A 20,557-nucleotide genomic window follows, 5' to 3' on the forward strand; every position below is an offset into this window, starting at 1 on the left:
AGATATATAGTAGCTTTTTGAACGCACATTGTCACCTCAATATTACTACTAAAGAAGCAGAGTACAAATGGTTACACACAAAGGCAGTATAGTGTGGAACAGGTTGAAATCTTGCTTATGGAACAATAAGGAAGGTTTGTTGTTTTGTTCCCCAAACACGTGTTCACAATCATACCCAAAAGTGTATCTGTTCCTGTTGTGGGACTAATATAGCTCTATGTGACAAAGTATTAGATGACTGACCATCAACTTCCCACACAGCCACTGCTATTTGCCAGTCTCTTTCTTCGCACAAGACGTTAGCAACAAGTATACAAGATAGTTTCTAAAATCAATGGGATAAAAACTAGGTCTGTCAAATGATTTTAAAAAATGCAATGAATCACGAGATTAAAAAAATAGTCATGATTAATCGCAGTTTTAATAACACTGTTAGCACTGTAAAAAAAATAGTATTTTTCAATTCACCTCATATAAGTACTGTAGTGCAATCTCTATTGTGAAAGTGCAACTTACAAATGAAGAATTTTTTTTTATACCTAACTGCACTCAAAACCATAATAATGTAAAACTTTAGAGCCTACAAGTTGAAGCATGAAGGGGCATATGAATGTTTAGCATACCTGGCATACAAATACCTTGCAACTCTGGCTACAACAGTGCCATGCAAATGCCTGTTCTCACTTTCAGGTGACACTGTAAATGAGAAGCGGGCAGCAGTATCTCCCATACATGTAAACAAACTTGTTTGTCTTAGCAATTGGCTAAATGAGAAGTAGGACTCAGTGGACTGCTTTAAGGTGAACTGAAATACTATTTCTTTTGTTTATCTTTTTCTACAGTGCAAATATTTGTAATAAAAATAATAATATAAAGTGAGAACTGTACACTTTGTATTCTGTGTTATTGAAATCAATATATTTGAAAATGTAGAAAAACATCCAAAATATTTATAATAAATTTAAATTGCTATTGTAGTATTGTTTAACAATGCGTTTAAAACTGTGATTAATTGCAACTATATTTTTTAATCTAGTTAATTTGTTTTGCGTTAATCGCTAAAGTTAACTGCGATTAATTAACAACCCTAATAAAAACTAATTACTTTTAACCAAATATTAGGATCAAGACAAAATTTTATTTATTTTGCTTCATAGAAAACTAATCCTGGTAACTGTCTTGTAGGAAGATAAGCCTACATTGAGCCCAAGTGAACTCTGGTCTTAAACTGAGTTTGATATTAGCAAGAGCAATAGGCCCAAAGTATATGACTAAACAGAATTAAATTATGAAAAAGAAGCATTGTTTGTGTTAAATTTGTAGTGACCGTTGAAACCACAGTGTTATTTTATTTCAGATTTGGGTTGAGGTAACCATGTTTTCTTTAGTCTGATTAATTGGGCACCAGGTGCAATAAATAATTGGTTATATATGGTTTGTTTACAAAGAAATACTTAGTCCTGAATTTGGGAAGAAATATGGCAAAAGAAGGAAAGAAGATAACTTTGAAAAGGGAGACCAACCATTAAGTTTGTCTACACCATGCAAAAGTGTAGGGTACAGACCTAAAATGGCCTTCTCTGGCTTTAGCTAAGGTCTTATAACCAGCAATGACATCACTTGTTTATTATAGTGTATAAAAAGGCAAGGATTTTAGGGATTTCTTTGTCAGAGCTTTTCCTAACCCTTCTGGAGTCATGCCAGGATGGGAAGGTATCTCCCAAGCAAGATCCTGTTGTGAATATTTGACCAATGTGTGTAACTGTATGGTTGCTAGGATATAAAACGTGTATATGCTTGTATTGGTATTTTGGATATAACCAACAGCAAGTGGACCTTGAACTAATAAAGGAATGCTTGTGTGAAATCTGAGTTGTGGTAAACTTAATAAACTTATGTTGGAAATAATTTCTCTAATATCTTCTAACCTTTTCATAGTCTTCAGGCATAAATTCTCTGTCCCTCTGGAGTATTTCATGGAGCCTTGCTTTAACACGATGCTGGCAGCTGCTTAAAGAGTCACTGTCACTATCCAACAGACCATTCATATTAGCACTTTTCACCATCTGGACAAGAATAGGAGTGAGCTCTCCTTCTAAAGCCAGTAATCCCTGGAAAGAACAATACAGTTATTCAGAAATGAACAAAGATAAAAATGTAGTAATGCATCTATTTCTAAACCAAGATGTTAATGTAAACTCTACATTATATTGTTCAAATAACTTGCCAGTGTCTCAAATGTTGTGATTACCAAAATTCACTCACTCAATGAAAGCTTTATGTAACAGCTTACTGTATGTGCGCTCTCACATAAGTTTAGGATACCTGATATATCCCTCTTCTTGGAGAGGGGAATAAACAATCGAACTTCTGCTACAAGGGGAATGAGTGGAAAACTTAAGCAGGTACAGAGCTTCTGGGCTGTGATCAGAGGGCTGTGAAGTTTGTCTGATATGAAGACAGGTAAAGTATTGTGAAAGTTTGGTCAAAAAAGCTTATAATTCTACATGGAAGTTCTGAAGATTGCATTTTTCACAGATTGTGTCTAAAAGTTCACATTGTTCAGGGCTATGGAACAGTTTTTTTTAAATTTTACATCAGCACCCTAGAATTTTTACAGCACAACAAAATTACTATATGCATAATTGAACAGCATAATGATTAAGAGCATTTCTTTTGTCAGTTCGCCACCATATCTCACCAGTTAGTAATTATTTTGAGATCAACTAAATGTTAAGATGTTTCTGCTCTAACAATCTTACAAAAGGATATTACTGTAGTAAAAATGTTTATACCATCTTGTAATATCTTATATTAAAAAGAAAATGAAATTATGTTATATGGATTTTACATCTCTGGTGGTATCAAAGCACAAAAGCAATCCAGTCCTCTATGTGTAATTTGCTGTCAGCTGCATGTCACCTATCTAAAGTGAACTTGAGACCTCAGTTCAGTTCCTAAAAGATGTCTATTTCACCCATCATGCCCACAATTTGTCATAGTTTGTTGGAACTTTTAGATAAATAATTAAATGGACATGGAGACTAAAATATCCTTTTCACCCTCAAAAGTGGTCTATTGGAAAGGATTGATGCACACTGCTGCGGCTACATAAATAAAAACTTGTACTGCAGCTTCCCATGCTGTACGTCTTCTGATGCTTGGAAGGCTTCAAATGCAAGAGATGTCAATTTGGATCTCCTTTCATGAGCACTAAATGCACTCTAACAAAAAGAAAAGTTGAATTTTTTTTACACAGGCTGCAATAAAACTCTGCATTTCCCCTAACTTGCTAGAGAACACAGACAGGATTCTTGTTGAGACGTTCAGGTTTCTTTGTTGAAAATACAATTTCACACAGTACCTTTGCAAAAGCTGCTGCAGTCATCTGAACTCGTCCCTCATCAGAAGCATAGATTTTCAGATCATGTCGATAAGTACTATGTAATCTAAGCAAACCACATCCAGGAAATCCAGCATAATCTCCTACCAAACAAACAGATATTCTTCTTCAGAGACTCTTTGTATATGTGTGCATGTATTTTATTTTTATGTATATTTAAAAGACTAATTTATACCATATAGTACAAGAAAATTACCTTGTCCACCTGGGTACATGCATCTGAAAGCTCTCCCTAGCTCCTCTGCCTGGACCCTGCCTGCAGGGGTCAGTTCTCCTCCCCATTTCAGAACCAGAAGTAGGGATGGTTCATCTCTTCTGTTATCTAATTATATGCAGACAGATCACTTAAAATAGTGTACCAACAAATGCAAATGTTTATTTAATGACTATTAAAGAATTATCATTAAATTAATATTAAAGTGATACTGGAAGTGATACATTGAGGTTTATGTGCTTCAGGAAAGTGACTTCAGTGTTTGAGTCTCTTGTTATTCTAATAGAGAAATACCCATCTAGTTCAGTGAAAGCTAACATTTAACTCTGAAGATACCCATAGTTTAGGTACTTTTAAAACAACTGAAACTCGTATTACAGTGAAAACAAAGTAAGTGAAAATAAGCACAAAACTAATCAGCAGTCAGGAAATTCACAGGTATTGGATTTTAAATACCTAGACGTTATTCCTTTCATACAAAAAAGGCTAAAACATACAATAAGAGTACTAGGAGATGTACGGAAAACCTAATTTTTTCTAGAGGACATCATCTTTGGTGAACAGTTTATAAAATTTATTCCCTCCATATTTTTGTTACCTAGGAAGCAATATTAAAATGCAAAGTATATCTTAACCTTACTAATAGAAACTCAGCAGCTTAGAAATTGCTAATCACAGTATATCATCACAAAACAAAATGTTGCTGAATACTTGGCTAGAATACAAGTCCTTGTTTTATTTAAAACCACATTAAACAATTACCCCCCTACTTATGTTAAGTTCTACATACTATGTAAGAGAGTATGTATTGGTTATACTATACCTTCTTCTTCACTAGAAGTTTTCTGGCAGCCATGAGGGAGATAGGTTAACTGGACTTTGCGATTTATGCCAGAAAAATGCCCATACCTAAAGTGAGGGGAAAAATAAACTGACAGATTTTCCAATATATATTCAATACTATCATACCCCTCTATCAATTAGGGACATCATAATTCTTTGAATCTTACTAACCTGCCCATTTTTGCTGATTTGTCAAATTAAATAAAATATTGAATGAATACTTAAATGGTCATCACCATGTAGCAGCTGCTATATTAAATACTGTCCACTGCTTCTTTTCATCACATTGCCCAAGAAACTTCATGTCTCTCTCACCAGAAATAAACACTCCCATCCATCCACACTCTCCAGCTGCATGATTAATTTCTTCCACTTTCGTACCATACATGCTTATGGCTATCAGTATCCAGATCTGATCTGTCACATACTGATAGCCACTATTTGTTATCCAATGAAGCCCCAAAATGGGATTCATAACACTTCCAAGTGTAACAAGCTTTTATCACAATATATTATAGGGCAAGTTAACGATCTAGAAACAATTATTACTATCTAGTTAATATTTAATATCAATTTCAGCACTAACTGTTAGTTGGACACTGCCATACCTTAAATACATAATGAGATACTAAAAATTATTTAAAGTTTAAAATGAGTTTTCGTACTATGTGTGGGTTACTGAGAACAAGATCTTTCATTCAATTACAACAACTCTTTTTTTGAACTCTCTGTAATACAGGGAGTATTCACACCACAAATTACCATTTGTATTACAGTAGTGCCTACACATGCCAACTGAGGTTACGACTCTATTGTGTAAGACACTGTACAAACACATAACAAGAGTCAGACACTGCCCCCAAAAGATTATACCGTATATATTCGTTCATAAGCCGAATTTTTTTTAGTAAAAAAGGGAAGCTCCAGAGACGGGGAGGGGAGGGTCGGCTTATGAACATGTATAGAGAGGAAGAGGTGGGACACAGCCCCTCCCGCCAACAGAGGGAGCAAGGAGACGCAGCACAGCCAGCAAAGACAGAAGGGAAGAGGCGGGGCCAGAGTCTCTCCACTTCTGTCCACGCTGCTCTTCCCCCAGCCTCCAAAGCAGCTGCAGCTCCAGGGCTGGCAGGCTGCAGCCGTGCCGCTCGGCCCCACCCCCCAGAGCAGGTTGTGGCCGCACCGCCCAGGCATCGGAGCACGCTGCGGTCACGCCACCCGGCCCAGCCCGCTGGAACATGCTGCGGCTGCGCCGCCTGGTCTGGCCCGCAGGCTGCGGCCATGCTACCCAGCTTGCCGGAGCAGCTCCAACCAGGTCAGAGACATCCTCCACTGGCCCTCCCCAGATAAGATGGGAAGGGATGGGATGGGGAGAGTGTGGGGGTCCCGGGCTAGGGGTGGGGTCATGTGGGGGGTGGTCACAGAGGTTACTCCCCTGACTCCCAGCCTCTCCCCCGCAAAAAATTTCCCCACCAGTTGCTGTCCCGGCCCATCAGGGTAAGCAGCTGGCGCGCCGGGACACTTTGTTTACTTAGGTTTAACTCCATGCCTGTGGACGCTCAAGGGAAACAAACATCTCAAACCACCAGCGGCTTATCCTGATGGCCCGGGAGCCAAAGTTATGGCCCGGGACCCCTGAATTATAGGGTTGGCTTATGAACGGGTTATAAAAAATTTCCGTTTTTACTTATCCATCTTGCGGGGGGGGGGGATCAGCTTATAAACGAACCGACTTATGATCAAGTATATACGGTAATTTATATAGACAACATGGATAACAGGATAAGGCAAAGGAAGTATTTTCCCCCATCATACAGATGAGGAACAGGTTAGATTAAGTGATTTGTACAAGGTCACACAAGAAGTAAAACCAGACCTCCTCACTACCAGTGCAATGTCTTAATCACAAAACCATCCTTCCTCTTAATGTATTCAAAAATTCAGATTAGTACTGTTATACATTATATTGTCAGTTGATAAATTAACGTAAGGGAATTAGTTTTGAAAGCTAATGAAATCAAAACAACAGTTATGCCAGTTCGGGTGTGAGGATTAAAAATTAGATCCTTACATCTCCAAAACAGTCTTCAGCTGCTCAAGTTTTGCTTTGCTTTCTTCAATTTCAGAGTCATTGTTTTGCCCAAGTTCTAGTAAGAGCTGTCTTGCTATATCAAGCACCTCCTAAAAAAACAAAAACGAAACCACTATATATAACAAGGAATTCTATTATTCATCAATTATAGAACCAAGAAAAAGAAAATCAAGATAGACTTGCCTGTAACTGTTTTGGTTTCTTCAGTTTTAGTTTTCCTGACTTATATCCATCACATTTTTCGAAGAGATCAAAAAATCTTTAGGAGAAAACATACAGATTAAAAGGATATCTAATAAATAGGATAGCTAATACACTTTAAGGCAACAGGAAGATTTTCAATTAAAGCAAAATGAAGAGCTGGGACTAACCTCCCTCATCAATCCCCAATTTGAACACCGCAGAATAATGAGAAAGTTTGTTCTGATATGAACCTCTCTGTTCTATGAGGTCTCATCCCACTAGCACATGCCTTAAACACAACTGCAAAATAAGAAAGCTTTTTCTGTTAGCTTACTAAGACTGAAAAAATACAGGTACTACACAAAAGATATGAAGAATCCTGAGTAAACAGACATATCTCTTCAAAATTTAACAAAAAAACCAATACAACATTATTAATTATAAAATACTAAACATATGGCTCTGCAGACTTACAGCAAATCTTTCACTTAAAATCTGAGCACAGAATCTAGCCCTCAAATGATATTTTTACTACTGTAACACCTAATCATAGATTAAGGTCCCACTGTGTTAGGTACTGTACAAATGCATAACAAAGAGGGTCCCTTAGCCTCCCAAAATGCTTACACTTCAAGTATAAGGCAAGAGAAAAAAGGTATCAAGAAACAACTCGGTAAGCAATAGTTTATGAAGGCCTTAAAAGCAGAGACTAGTAGTTTGCAATTGTCGCAATGGCAAAGGGAGAGCCAGAAAAAGAGCAGAAATTAAGGGGAGATGCAGTCAAAGCAATGAGCCAGGAAAATGATCTTTGCAGCAGCAGTAGACAAACTGCATTGTCAAGGCTGGAGAGGAGATTACAGTTGCTGGAGATGTGAGATGATTGAGGCCTGGGCAAGTGAATTAGCTATGTAGATAGAGATGAAGGGATGCACCTTAGAGATGTTATGCAGGAAGAAGTATTAAGATTTAAATGTTGTTTGTGCTTATGCATGTGCAATTCCCACTGAATTGAACCCGCATATCCAAGGCAAGAATTTTGCCTTAAATACCAAACTTAATTTGTCTCTACACTTACGGCAGTGCGTAACAAACAAACACTGCATTCCCAGCTAGTATAGGGATACATAGCAGTGCAAATGGTGAGGCACTGCTTAGGCTAGTAGAATGCCCGACATACCCGAACTCTAGGGTATATATCCTACTTGGCTCTCTACTCACCCATGCCGTGCATCCCACATCTACAATACTATTTCTAGCAGTGCAGTGTCCCACTGCTGGAGCTTTTCACCACTGCAATGAAAGACTCCAGAAATAGGGAAAGGTTCTGGCAGGGTGGAGGCAGCAGGAAGAAAGGCTCCAGTAATGAGCCTTTCCCCATTGAAGCCTTTCACTGCTAGGTGTACCTACACACTGCACTGAATGTGGATGCAGCCTGCCTCTCACTGCAGTGGGTAGCTCATGTACCCTACACACTACTGCACGTGTAAATAAGGTTTGTCTTTACCCAAATTCAGACTTACTTCTGATGTTTAACTTCCATTTTCATTTTTTGTTTTGGTGTACGGTCCCCATGACGTATTACAGCTATAACACATCTCAACTCCATCCTGAAATTTTAAAAAAGTCAAGTTACATTTCCCAGTTCTATACACCACTCATGGTTTTTATATTATTAAATGTGTGAGTCAGACAGACAATTATTTAGTCGACAAAAACATACTTGACTAAGTATTGAAATGATTGTAGGATATGCAAGAACATAGTTATCTGAAAATGATGCAAGAATGTAATTTACTATAAATACTGGTTTTAAAACTTAGCTAACTACAGAATATCTATTTTAAATAGTTTTTGAAACAAATCCTTTTTGAGGTTTATTTAGTAAAAGAGCATGTTTATGAAAAATGTGTGTTAAATTGACACTAGAATATTGATTAGCAATAAAGCAAGCTATTTTTAGAACAGACTGCACTTGAAAATCTGCTGTTCTATACTCAGCTTGACTAAGGATAAAAAACTTCGATTGCTGGAACATCAATTGCAATTCACTTCTTGTTTTCATCACACAAAACAAGTGTTCTTAGCTGAAGCTGATATACCTTGGGAGAAGAGAAAATTCACAGAAAGGTTATGTAAGGACTTTGCACAATTCAGCTAAAGATACTTTTCTCTTACATTGTTCCAGATGTGGTTGGCACAATAGGGATATCTTCAGCTTCCAAAGGTATTGACCATGGGATTTGAAATTGTGGAGCAAGTTCTCGCATTATGATATTTCTAAATGGGGAAAAACAAAAATTTATGACTAAATTAAAATGCTGAAATACTGTATATATTAATTTATTTAAATGAAATATTCTGTTTTCATCAACAACAGTTTATTAGACAAACACTGAGCACTGGATGGGCACTTACAGATGTATTTTTATTTTTCAAATATTTAAGTACTATTATGTTGAACTACTGAAGTCTGGTCACAATAGCTACAAAGAAGACAATCTAACATTATCTGTAAAATGTAGGTATAATAAGTTCTTTTAAGAGCTTCCTGTGATCTACTCTAGTAAGTGTCATGTTAAAATACACCAATTTGAATATATCACTGTTCATACAGGTTTTAATCTGGAGAACTTTAAAGGATGGTGTAATGTATCTTAGGGTATGTCTACACTACGGGATTAATCCGAATTTACAGAATTCGAATTTTGGAAACAGGTTGTATAAAGTCGAATGTATGCGGCCACACTAAGCACATTAATTCGGCGGTGTGCATCCATGTACTGGGGCTAGCACTGATTTCTGGAGCGTTGCATTGTGGGTAGTTATCCCATAGATATCCCATAGTTCCCGCAGTCTCCCCCGCCCATTGGAATTCTGGGTTGAGATCCCAGTGCCTGATGGTGCAAAAAACATTGTCGCAGGTAGTTCTGGGTACAGCCTCACTCCTCCCTCCATGAAAGCAACGGCAGGCAACCGTTTCGCGCCTTTTTTCCTGGGTGAACACTGCAGACGCCATACCACGGCAAGCATGGAGCCCGCTCAGCTCAAGACAGCAGTCATGAACATTGTAAACACCTCGCGCATTATCGTGCAGTTTATGCTGAGCCAGGACCAGAAAAATGAGGCAAGGAGGAGGCGGCAACGGCAGCGCAGCGACAAGAGTGATGAGGACATGGACATGGACACAGAATTCTCTCAAACTGCAGGCCCCGGCGCTTTGGAGATCATGTTGTTGATGGGGCAGGTTCTATCCGTGGAACGCCGATTCTGGGCTCGGGAAACAAGCACAGACTGGTGAGACCGCATAGTGTTGCAGGTGTGGGATGATTCCCAGTGGCTGCGAAACTTTCGCATGCGTAAGGGCACTTTCATGGAACTTTGTGACTTGCTTTCCCCTGCCCTGAAGCGCCAGAATACCAAGATGAGAGCAGCCCTTACAGTTGAGAAGTGAATGGCGATAGCCCTGTGGAAGCTTGCAATGCCAGACAGCTACCAGTCAGTCAGGAATCAATTTGGAGTGGGCAAATCTACTGTGGGGGCTGCTGTCATGCAAGTAGCCAAAGCAATCACTGAGCTGCTGCTACCAAAGGTAGTGACTCTGGGAAATGTGCAGGTCATAGTGGATGGCTTTGCTGCAATGGGATTCCCTAACTGTGGTGGGGCGATAGATGGAACCCATATCGCTATCTTGGCACCAGAGCACCAGGGTACCCAGTACATAAACTGCAAGGGGTACTTTTCCATGGTGCTGCAAGCACTGGTGGATCACAAGGGACCTTTCACCAACATCAACGTGGACTGGCCGGGAAGGGTTCATGACGCTCGCGTCTTCAGGAACACTACTCCGTTTAAACGACTGCAGCAAGGGACTTATTTCCCGGACCAGAAAATAACCGTTGGGGATGTTGAAATGCCTATAGTTATCCTTGGGGACCCAGCCTACCCCTTAATGCCATGGCTCATGAAACCATATATAGGCAGCCTGGACAGTAGTCAGGAGCTGTTTAACTACAGGCTGAGCAAGTGCCGAATGGTGGTAGAATGTGCATTTGGCTGTTTAAAAGGTCGCTGGCGCATGTTACTGACTTGCTCAGACCTCAGCCAAACCAATATCACCATTGTTATTGCTGCTTGCTGTGTGCTCCACAATCTCTGTGAAAGTAAGGGGGAGACCTTTATGGCGGGGTGGGAGGCTGAGGCAAATCGCCTGGCTGCTGATTACGCGCAGCCAGACACCAGGGTGATTAGAAGAGCACACCAGGAAGCGCGACGCGTCAGAGAAGCTTTGAAAACCAGTTTCATGACTGGCCGGGCTACCGTCTGAAAATTCTGTTTGTTTCTCCTTGATGAAAACCCGCCCCCCTTTATTGACTCATTCTCTGTAAGCAACCCACCCTCCCCCTTTGATCACAGCTTGCTTTCAAAGGAAATAAAGTCACTATCATTTAAAAATCATGTATTCTTTATTAATTGATAATAAAAAGAGGGAGAGAACTGACAAGGTAGCCCAGGTGGGGTTTGGGAGGAGGATCGGAGGGAAGGAAAAGGCCACTAAAAAAAGGTTAAAATAATGACAGCCTTTTGCTTGGGCTGTCCACTGGAGTGGAATGGGAGGGTGCACGGAGCCTCTCCCCCACGTTCTTACACGTCTGGGTGAGGAGGCTATGGAACATGGTGAGGGGGGAGGGTGGTTATACAGGGGCTGCAGCGGCAGTCTGCGATCCTTCTGCCATTCCTGAAGCTCCACCAGATGCCGGAGCATGTCTGTTTGCTCACGCAGCAGCCCCAGCATTGCATCCTGCCTCTTTTCATCTTCCTGCCGCCACCTCTCATCTCGAGCTTCTCTCCTCTCCTCACATTGGTCCCTCATGTCCTCACGTTGGTCCCTCCTGTCCTCACGTTCACTGGCATCTTTCCTGTACTTTGATACCATGTGCTTCCACTCATTCAGATGAGCTCTTTCATTGTGGGTAGATTCCATGATTTCCTCGAACATTTCGTCTCGCGTCCTCTTTTTCTGACACCTTATCTGAGATAGCCTTCGGGACGGAGGAGGGAAGCTTGAAAAATTTGCAGCTGGGGAGGGGAAAAAGGGAGAGAAGTATTTAAAAAGATGCATTTTACAGAACAATGCTTATACTCTTTCACGGTGAACAACACTATTCACATTACATAGCACATGTGATTTCTGTGCAAGGTCGCATTTCGCATCTTAATATTGAGTGCCTGTGGCTTTGCTGTTAGAGATCACAGATGCAGGTCCGGGCAACAGAATTCGGCTTGCATGCGGCCATGGTAAGCCATTGTCTTTCGCCTTCTGCGCACTCCTTTCCCACATACCAAACAAAGCCCGTTGAGTGCTGCGGTTTTCCTGTTAACCTGCAGCAGCAGAAAACAACCTAACCCCCCAACCCCCAATCCAATTCTCTGGGATGATTGCTTTATCCCTCCCCCCACCGCGTGGCTGGTATCAGGGAAGATCCCTGCTAGCCACACGTGAAAAGCTCAGCACCAATCCCACCCCCGGCGCTTGGCTTACTACAGGGAAGGATTTCTTTTCAGCCACAGGCAAACAGCCCAGTAGGAAGGGCCACCTCTGTCCCCTTAATTAAATTCCTGTATTTCAACCAGGTTACCATGAATATCACTCTCCTGAGGATTACACAGCGAGATAAAGAACGGATGTTGCTTGAATGCCAGCAAACACCGGGACCATACGCTGCCAGGCTTTGTCAGGCAATGATACCAGATTACTTGCTACTAGCATGGCGTGGTCAAGTGTCCTACCATGGAGGACGGAATAAGGCTGCACTGTCCAGAAACCTTGTGGAAAGGCTTTTGGAGTACCTCCAGGAGAGCTTCATGGAGATGTCCCTGGAGGATTTCCGCTCCATTCCCAGACACGTTAACAGACTTTTCCAGTAGCTGTACTGGCCGCGAATGCATTCCAAGTCCTCAGGGCAAATTAATCATTAAAAAACGCTTGCTTTTAAACCATGTTTTATATTTTAAAAGGAAAACTCACCTGAGGTCCCTTCCATGGGGTCATGGTCTTGGATACTGCCTTGGGAGGGTACTTCACTCAGGCTGAGAAAAAGATCCTGGCTGTTGGGGAAAACGGAGTGCTGTGTGCTCTCCGCAAGCTCGTCGTCCTCCTCCTCCTCTTCCCCATCCGCAGAATCCTCAGGTGTGGCTGAAATTACCCCCGCCTCGGAATCCACCGTCAGAGGTGGGGTAGTGGTGGCTGCCCCCACTAGAATTGCATGCAGCTCAGCATAGAAGCAGCATGTCTGTGGCTCTGACCCGGAGCAACCGTTTGCCTCCTTTGTTTTTTGATAGGCTTGTCTGAGCTTCTTAACTTTCATGCAGCACTGATCTGAATCCCTATTGTGGCCTCTCTCCATCATGCCCTTGGAGATTTTTTCAAAAGTTTTGGCATTTCGTCTTTTCGAACGTAGTTCGGCTAGCACTGAATCCTCTACCCATATAGCGATCAGATCCAGTACCTCCCGTACGGTCCATGCTGGTGCTCTTTTTCAATTATCGGACTACATGGTTACCTGTGCTCTCCACGCTGGGCAAACAGGAAATAAAATTCAAAAGTTCGCAGGGCTTTTCCTGTCTACCTGGCCAGTGCATCCGAGTTCAGATTGCTGTCCAGAGCGGTCACAATGGTGCACTGTGGGTTAGCTCCCGGAGGTCAATACTGTCGAATTGCGGTCACACTAACCCTAATTCAAAATGGCAGTATCGATTTCAGCACTACTCCCCTAGTCGGGGAGGAGTACAGAAATCGATTTTAAGAGCCCTTTCGAAATAAATGGCTTCGTTGTGTGGACGGGTGCAGGGCTAATTCGATTTAACGCTGATAAATTCGAATTAAACTCATAGTGTAGACCAGGCCTTAGATACTTAACTCAATCTATGAACAATGATTCCTAGACTTCCCAAACTTAGTGCAAGTCTGCTGTTGATTTAGCTCTGCTATAACAATGCTATTTTTAATATAAGGAAAAAATGTAGATGAAAGCTCTTTGCACCATGATAGGAATCTAGACTAAGTTGACTGCGTAAAACTGGAGAAGTGCACTTGAATCTTCAGAATTCCTGCCACTAAATCTAAGCAACAAGACTGTTATTATCTAACAGGAATTATTTCCCTCCTTTCAGCTCAGGTGATTCAGTGTAATATGGTCTTTTTGCACTACACCACTAGTATAATCTTGTTGTAAAGACAGTTTAACTGGCCAACACAGAATCACCCTAGTTTATGGGTGACAAATCAGTGGCATGGTAGCAGAGAAAAGGGGGCATGGTTGAAGGAAGGGAAGGGCACAGTCAGGATCCTTCTATATCACACCAATCCTGGTCTAAATTTTCAGCCCTTTGGGCTGTTGTAGCCAATATGAATTACAGCAGTCTGATGACTGCCTCAACACAATGTGGGCAACAACAGCCAGGCCCAAAGCCGCACCCGGACAAGGGCAGTGCAAAGCTGTGCTTTCAACCAATCTCTGTACAGCACACCTTAACTTGCACTTTTTATCTGGGTTAGTTAATCCGTTAAACAAATTTAACAAGTTAGCATATTTCTTTATTTTTCTGTCTAACAAAGATGTTCTCAGATTGATTTTGAATTCTGCAATAGTCACTTTTCTAAGGCATAGGGGAATGAACATGAAAATAAAAAAAATAAACAAACTTTTATAAATTTATTTTTGATTTCTAGTTATTCTAGATGATGCTTGCTTTAAAAGCAAAGGCTTTTCCTGCTTTAAAGAAAAAACTATCCAGAAGATTCCTTGAACTTGTTTCAACCCTCGAGTAAAAGGAGCCCTCAAAAAAAATGCTTAAGACAGAAATACTTTGGAAACTGGATGAAAACTTCCATAGCAAAGAAATGATTGCATGAACATATAAACCAATCATATAATATCAATTAATGAATTCTTACCCAAGTATCTTCGCACAATCATCATAGTATTTCATGGAGTTCTTCACAAAACTGAAGCCATTGACGTCACAGACATAGGATTGTCCATTAGCACGCAACAAGTCAAAGCCACAAACTGTTTGCTGTTAAGAATAAATAGTGAAAAGCACAGTTTCCATTTCAGTCAAGGGTCTCGTGTTTCCAGACCTGCATGTTAAGTATGGTTCTGATCTGAAAAGGCAACACAAAAATGGCATTGTGGGTTCTATATTTATTGTTCTTCAGTGACTCCATATTAAATTTGTTCAGTTTATACACAATGTTTTCCTAATTACTTGCCTTACATCCCAACCTGAGTTCTTAACTTCTCACACATCACTAGCAACATGAATTCTGCATGCCAAATTCTGCTTTCCGTTACACTTGTGCATCCACATTATCTTCAGAACTCCCACTGTCCATAGAATTTGGACTGCAGAATCCTCTTTTCTGGTAGTGGTAAGAGTTAAGGAGAGAGAGAGAAACACATACACACACCATCTTCTTATCTCTCAGAATTACCAAAAAATATGCTATTTATAAACTTGATGCACTAATGCCATTTTAACAGTCACTTTTCAGATTATTATTATTTGTTATTTGTATTACTATAGGAGCCCTAGTCATGGACCAGGAACCACTGTGCTAGGTTCTTTACAAACACAGAACAAAAGACAGTTCCTAACCCAAAGATAGTGTGAGAGTAGAACCACATGCCTGAAACTGGTGGGAATGTACTGAACATGGCTCAGCTGTGCCTCCACTAGTCACCACTAGTGCTATCACAGCAACATTGTTGTTATACTTGTGCTAGCTTACTGAGAGCTAGCCTGAGTATGCGTACATGAGGAGGGGAAATCACATTCTAGCTCAAAGTGTAGATGTAAGCCTTAAATAGTTATTAGTAAAGACATTTTGCTCCTTTCCCAGATTATTTCAAATTAGTTTTCAAATACAAAAACTATACATTTTATTTGGGACTCTTGGTTCTGACATCACTGAAGACTTTACAGCTTAATATATTCTAGCACTGGGACCAGTGCTGGCACCAGTTAGGAGTCACACCTATGTGATTAACTGCAACTGCATCACTAAAGGCCCATTGTTCCCAACAAAACATATATTTAAGATTATGCAAGCTGAATGCAAACAGATTTGTTTAATACAAAAAAAAATCAGCCTTTACAAATTAAACTGAGTGAATGTAAGCTAGCATGCACACATGCAAAACAGGAGAGAAAAATATGCATGTCGCATTAATCTACAGTTGTATATTTTATGTATGAGTTTTCTGAATTCAGATCTCTCTATTTGTCCACAATGGCAGTAGTAGGCATCTTTCAGTCTCGAGAGACCATGGGAATCCAACCCTGAGAGGTAAAAAATGTACTCTGTTTTATGGCAGCCGCGGCGGTGGTTGAAGAGACATATTCGAGAGAGAATCTCTGCTGCATCTGTCACATTTAAAGGTGATGTTTCGACCCTTTGGGCTCTGCCTTCTGCAAGCTCTTCTCCTCTGCCAAGCTGGACTGCTTCCCCTCATAACTCAGGAGACCTTTGTTTAGCTCTTGTTTCCAAAAGCTGCGGTCTTGAGTGTGATCTTTCCAGTTGTCCACATCCATGTCCATTTCTTTGAGGTCTCACTTGCACACATATTTGAAACACAATTTTGGGTGTCCTTTGGGTCTTTTTCCAGATGCCAATTCGCTGTAGACTATGTCCTTTGGGATGCGCCCATCATTCATTCAGCACACATGCCCAAGCCAGCAGAGGCATCTCTGGTTGAGCAGCGTTTGCATGCTGGGTATGCTAGCCCGCTTGAGCACCTCAGTGTTGGTGACTCTGTCCTTCCAGGAGATGCCAAAGGTTTGATGAAGGCAACGCATATGAAAGTTGTTGAGCCTCTTTTCCTGATGAGAGTATAAGGTCAACATCTCGCTCCCATAAAAAAGTGTGCTGATAACACATGCACAATACATACAGATCTTTGTGTGTTCTGTCAGTTTGTTGTTTTGCCATACCCTCTTTCTTTAGTCTAGACATTGTGGCGGCTTTTCCAATGTGGATGTTGAGTTCCATTTCAAGTGAAAGGTTGACTGCAATAGTGGACCCCAGGTATGTGAACTTGTTTACCACTTCAAGTTCATAGTTGTTGATCTTGATGGAGGGTGCTTTCTCGACTCCTTGGCACATTATGTTCATTCTTTTTAGACTTATGGTAAGCCCAAAGTCTTGGCAGGCTTTGGAAAAACCATTTGTAAGGTTTTGGAGATTGACTTCTGTGTGGGCTGTCATTGCTGCGTCATCAGCAAAGAGGAGGTGTTGGATAAGGGCCTCTCAAGTCTTGGTTTTAGATCTGAGTCTTGCAAGATTGAACAGCTTCCCATCAGATCTTGAGTGCAAGTAGATTCCCTTAGTTGAGGAACCAAAAGCGTGTTTCAGTAGCAAGGAGAAGACCCACCCCAAACAGAGTTGGGGCAAGTACACAACCTTGCTTAACTCTGTTATGCATCTGGAAAGCCTCAGAAACTGAGTTGTTGTACTGAACTGTGCCATATGTGTTTTCATGGAAAGATCAAATCATGCTTGAGAGCTTGGGGGGGGGGGGGGGGGGCATCCAATCTTTTCTAGAAGCGTAAATAGTCTACTTCTACTGACAAGGTCAAGCCTTTGTGAGATCGACAAAGGCTGCTGTGACAAAGTTCCTCCTTGGTGGGTTCTGCGCTTTCTGGCAGATTTGCTCGCCTCAGAGGTTTTTGTCAGTCCTCAGTTTGGCTCCTTTTGTTAGTGGCACAAACCTGCCGTTCACAAAGCTAACCTCATCACTGGCCAGCATGGAGAAAAGGAGGAGAACAATCCCCTGCAGTCTCTGCTGGCCCACCTAATGGGTCGGGGGACAGGCCAGAGACCTTCCCCTCTGGTGGGACCCACAGTCTAGACCAACTTCTCTTATATCAAATAGGGAATTGAGAGGATGGGGGAACCCGGGCCCGCCCTCTACTCCAGGTTCCAGCCCAGGGCCCTGTGGATTGCAGCTGTCTTTAGTGTCTCCTGTAACAGCTGCGTGACAGCTACAACTCCCTGGAGCTACTTCCCCATGGCCTCTTCCCAACACCTTCTTCGTCCTCACCACTGGACCTGCCTCCTGATGTCTGATAACGCTTGTACTTCTCAGTCTTCCAGCAGTACGCCTACTCACTCTCAACTTCTTGCGCGCCTCTTGCTCCCAGCTCCTTGCACGCCCCTCACTGACTGCAGTGAGGTCCTTTTTAAACCAGGTGCCCTGATTAGCCTGCCTGTCTTAATGGATTCTAGCAGCTTCTTAATTGGCTCCAAGTGTCCTAATTAGCATGTCTGCCTTAATTGGTTCCAGCAAGTTTCTGATTGTTCTGGAACCGCCCCTGTTACCTTACCCAGGGAAAAGGGACCTGCTTAATCTGAGGCTAATATATCTGCCTTCTATCACTCTCTTGTAGCCATCTGGCCTGATCCTGTCACACTATGTAAACGGGCATTTTTTGTTCTCTTTTTTGTTTGTTTTGTTTGTAGTTGTCTCAGCGATAGTAGACCTTTCAGCTGTGAAGCCGCACTGTGATTCAGGACAGATTTTGTCTGCAATGGTCTGCAAGTCTATTCAGGACAACTATTCAGGCTTTTCCCATAATGCTAAGAAGGGAAATGCCACGATAGTTGTTACAGTCACTCCTGTCACCCTTGTTTTTATAGAGAGTGATGATGTTGGCGTCTCATTTCTTGTGGTACTTTGCCCTCTTTCCAGCACAGGCAGAGCAACTCATGAAGACATTGCAGTAGAATAGGTTTTCCGTATTGCATACCTCTGACAGTATGCAATAAGAATATTAAAAAACTAATTATTTAAAAACAGGAGAAGTCCACCAGAATTAAAAAAAAAAAAAAAAAAAAAAAAGAAAATGTGAGTGTAATTTTTTTTTCCATCCCAGGAGATCTCTAACAATAATACCTCTGTTTATGAGCACTGACTAACAGAATTTTCACATAGTAAACAATTAGTACTACACATTTTATCAGCTAGTAAGTGGTCTGTTTACCTTAAATGCAAGGCACACTTTCCAAGCAATCAACTTCTCTCTTGCATTCAGGATGACTGGATATCTCACTTCTTTTCCTTCACTGTCTCGTTCTACCTTGCCATCCAAAGCTGGGGACTTCCTAGCTTCAGCATGTGCATAGTCTGGACCTACTGTGTACACCTTTATTTAAAAATTAGAAGTTATTAACTTAGCTACACTGAGTTTATGTCAAGTTCAGATCATGTAGCGGCATACACATGTTCAAAAACATTACAGGGGCTTGTCTACACAGAAAATTACTGTGTGGCCACCCACAGGCCAACCTTCAATCTAGAGGACACCAGCAGGTGTAAGTGTTCCCTTATACCTTAATCACACCCTTAACCACAGTTCCCTGTGTGTTCTAAGGGTGCAGGTTTCCGCAGAACCCAGTTTGAAGCTATTAATAGCATCCTGTCATATAGACTCTGCAAATTAGATGGTAATGCTCTTAACCAATGATGAGGTAGCTTCTAGGCTCCCTCTTTGCTTTGTTCTCACAGGACATCCAGCCTGATGCATTGTCAGTGACAAATAAAGCAGGAAGGAAGATGGCTAGAGCACTAGTAGTGGAGGTCTTGTGCCAAGGCTAAAAAAAAATATTTATGCTACAACTGATCAAACTCATATGCTGTGGCAGTACAGGAAGCAAGGAATAAGTTCTCTTCCTCCACCATAGGACCTGCAAAGTCTCAGACAGCAGATTTTTTTTTTTTTTTTGGAGTGGTAAAATGTCTGGTTTTACCGAACTATTTCAGTTTGGGAGCTAGTCCAAATACCGCCTGTTGTGAGGAAATTGCTTCATTTTTTTTGCAGACAAAATTGATCAAATTAGGGATGCTTCTGTGGTGGCAGAATCTGGTCTTGAGAGAACAAGGGCCTCGTCTTCTCTTCTAGAATTTCAGCCACTAATACTTGCTGAGGTACTGAGAGAACTTCATACCTGAACCTGTATTTTGAATGTATATCCTTCCTGGGCGATAAGGCCAATGGAAAAGTACTGGGTCTTTTACTTTTGGAGTCTGTTAATACCTCAGAGCTGGCAGGCTGCCTATTACTTTAAAGGAAGCTGTAGTGTGGCATTTACTGAAGAAGTCATCGCTTGACACTAACAATCTAACTAATTATTGACCAGTATCACATCTTTCCCAGGAGAAGGTTGTGGTGAGACAACTCTCACCGTATCTAGAGGTCTTTGACCTCCTAGGCCCTTGTCACACTACGTAGAGGCGTGGCTTTGGCACAGACTGCAGTGGTCAATAATCTCCTCCTGGATGAAGATCATTTGTCTATACAGGCACTACTACTTCTATCAGCTGCCCGTGATACCACTGATCATAGGGAGGTGTTACTTGTCAGGACTACTCTGTCTTCAATAGCTTTGTTCTTTTCTCTCCAAGATGTCAATAGGTAGTTGTGGGCAATTGCTCCTCTTCCCAAAGAATTCTCAGGTATGGCTCCTGCAGGATGCCTTTCTGTCACCTGTCCTGTTCACTGTGTATATGAGGTTGTTAGAAAGCATGATGCGTGGTGTTTGCAACTTGCTGATGACACCCAACTAACTGTACATCTCCATCACATCTGATGTGATTCAGTAGCTCAGGCAGTGTCTAACTGAGATTAAGAAATGGATGAGGGTGAGCAGAGTTGGGGAAGCAATTGGATGAGATGGTGGAGGTAACATCAGTCCCTCTGATTGCTGGAATACATCCATTAGATATGAGAGTTTGCAGCTTAGGGTTAATTTTAGAACCCCAGCTTC

General features: G+C 41.4%; 1 protein-coding gene across 12 annotated transcripts in view; it reads right to left on the bottom strand.

Annotated features, from left to right (window-relative positions):
* The window catches only part of PPIP5K2 (diphosphoinositol pentakisphosphate kinase 2), a 90,381-nt gene that overhangs the window by 43,554 nt on the left and 26,270 nt on the right, over positions 1-20,557 (bottom strand). For 11 of the 12 annotated variants that reach the window (XM_054032168.1, XM_054032167.1, XM_054032175.1 and 8 more), the window contains 10 exons: positions 18,775-18,936; positions 14,687-14,808; positions 8,908-9,009; positions 8,253-8,339; positions 6,733-6,808; positions 6,529-6,638; positions 4,441-4,526; positions 3,600-3,725; positions 3,365-3,486; positions 1,929-2,111 (listed from right to left, as the gene is read on the bottom strand). In XM_054032168.1, the coding sequence (XP_053888143.1) occupies positions 1,929-2,111; positions 3,365-3,486; positions 3,600-3,725; positions 4,441-4,526; positions 6,529-6,638; positions 6,733-6,808; positions 8,253-8,339; positions 8,908-9,009; positions 14,687-14,808; positions 18,775-18,936 (1,176 nt within the window). The remainder of the gene's footprint in view (positions 1-1,928; positions 2,112-3,364; positions 3,487-3,599; positions 3,726-4,440; positions 4,527-6,528; positions 6,639-6,732; positions 6,809-8,252; positions 8,340-8,907; positions 9,010-14,686; positions 14,809-18,774; positions 18,937-20,557) is intronic. The other variant, XM_054032170.1, reaches the window with a different exon arrangement.

Source organism: Malaclemys terrapin, chromosome 6 (genome assembly GCF_027887155.1).
Source record: "Malaclemys terrapin pileata isolate rMalTer1 chromosome 6, rMalTer1.hap1, whole genome shotgun sequence".
Lineage (NCBI taxonomy): Eukaryota > Metazoa > Chordata > Testudines > Emydidae > Malaclemys > Malaclemys terrapin.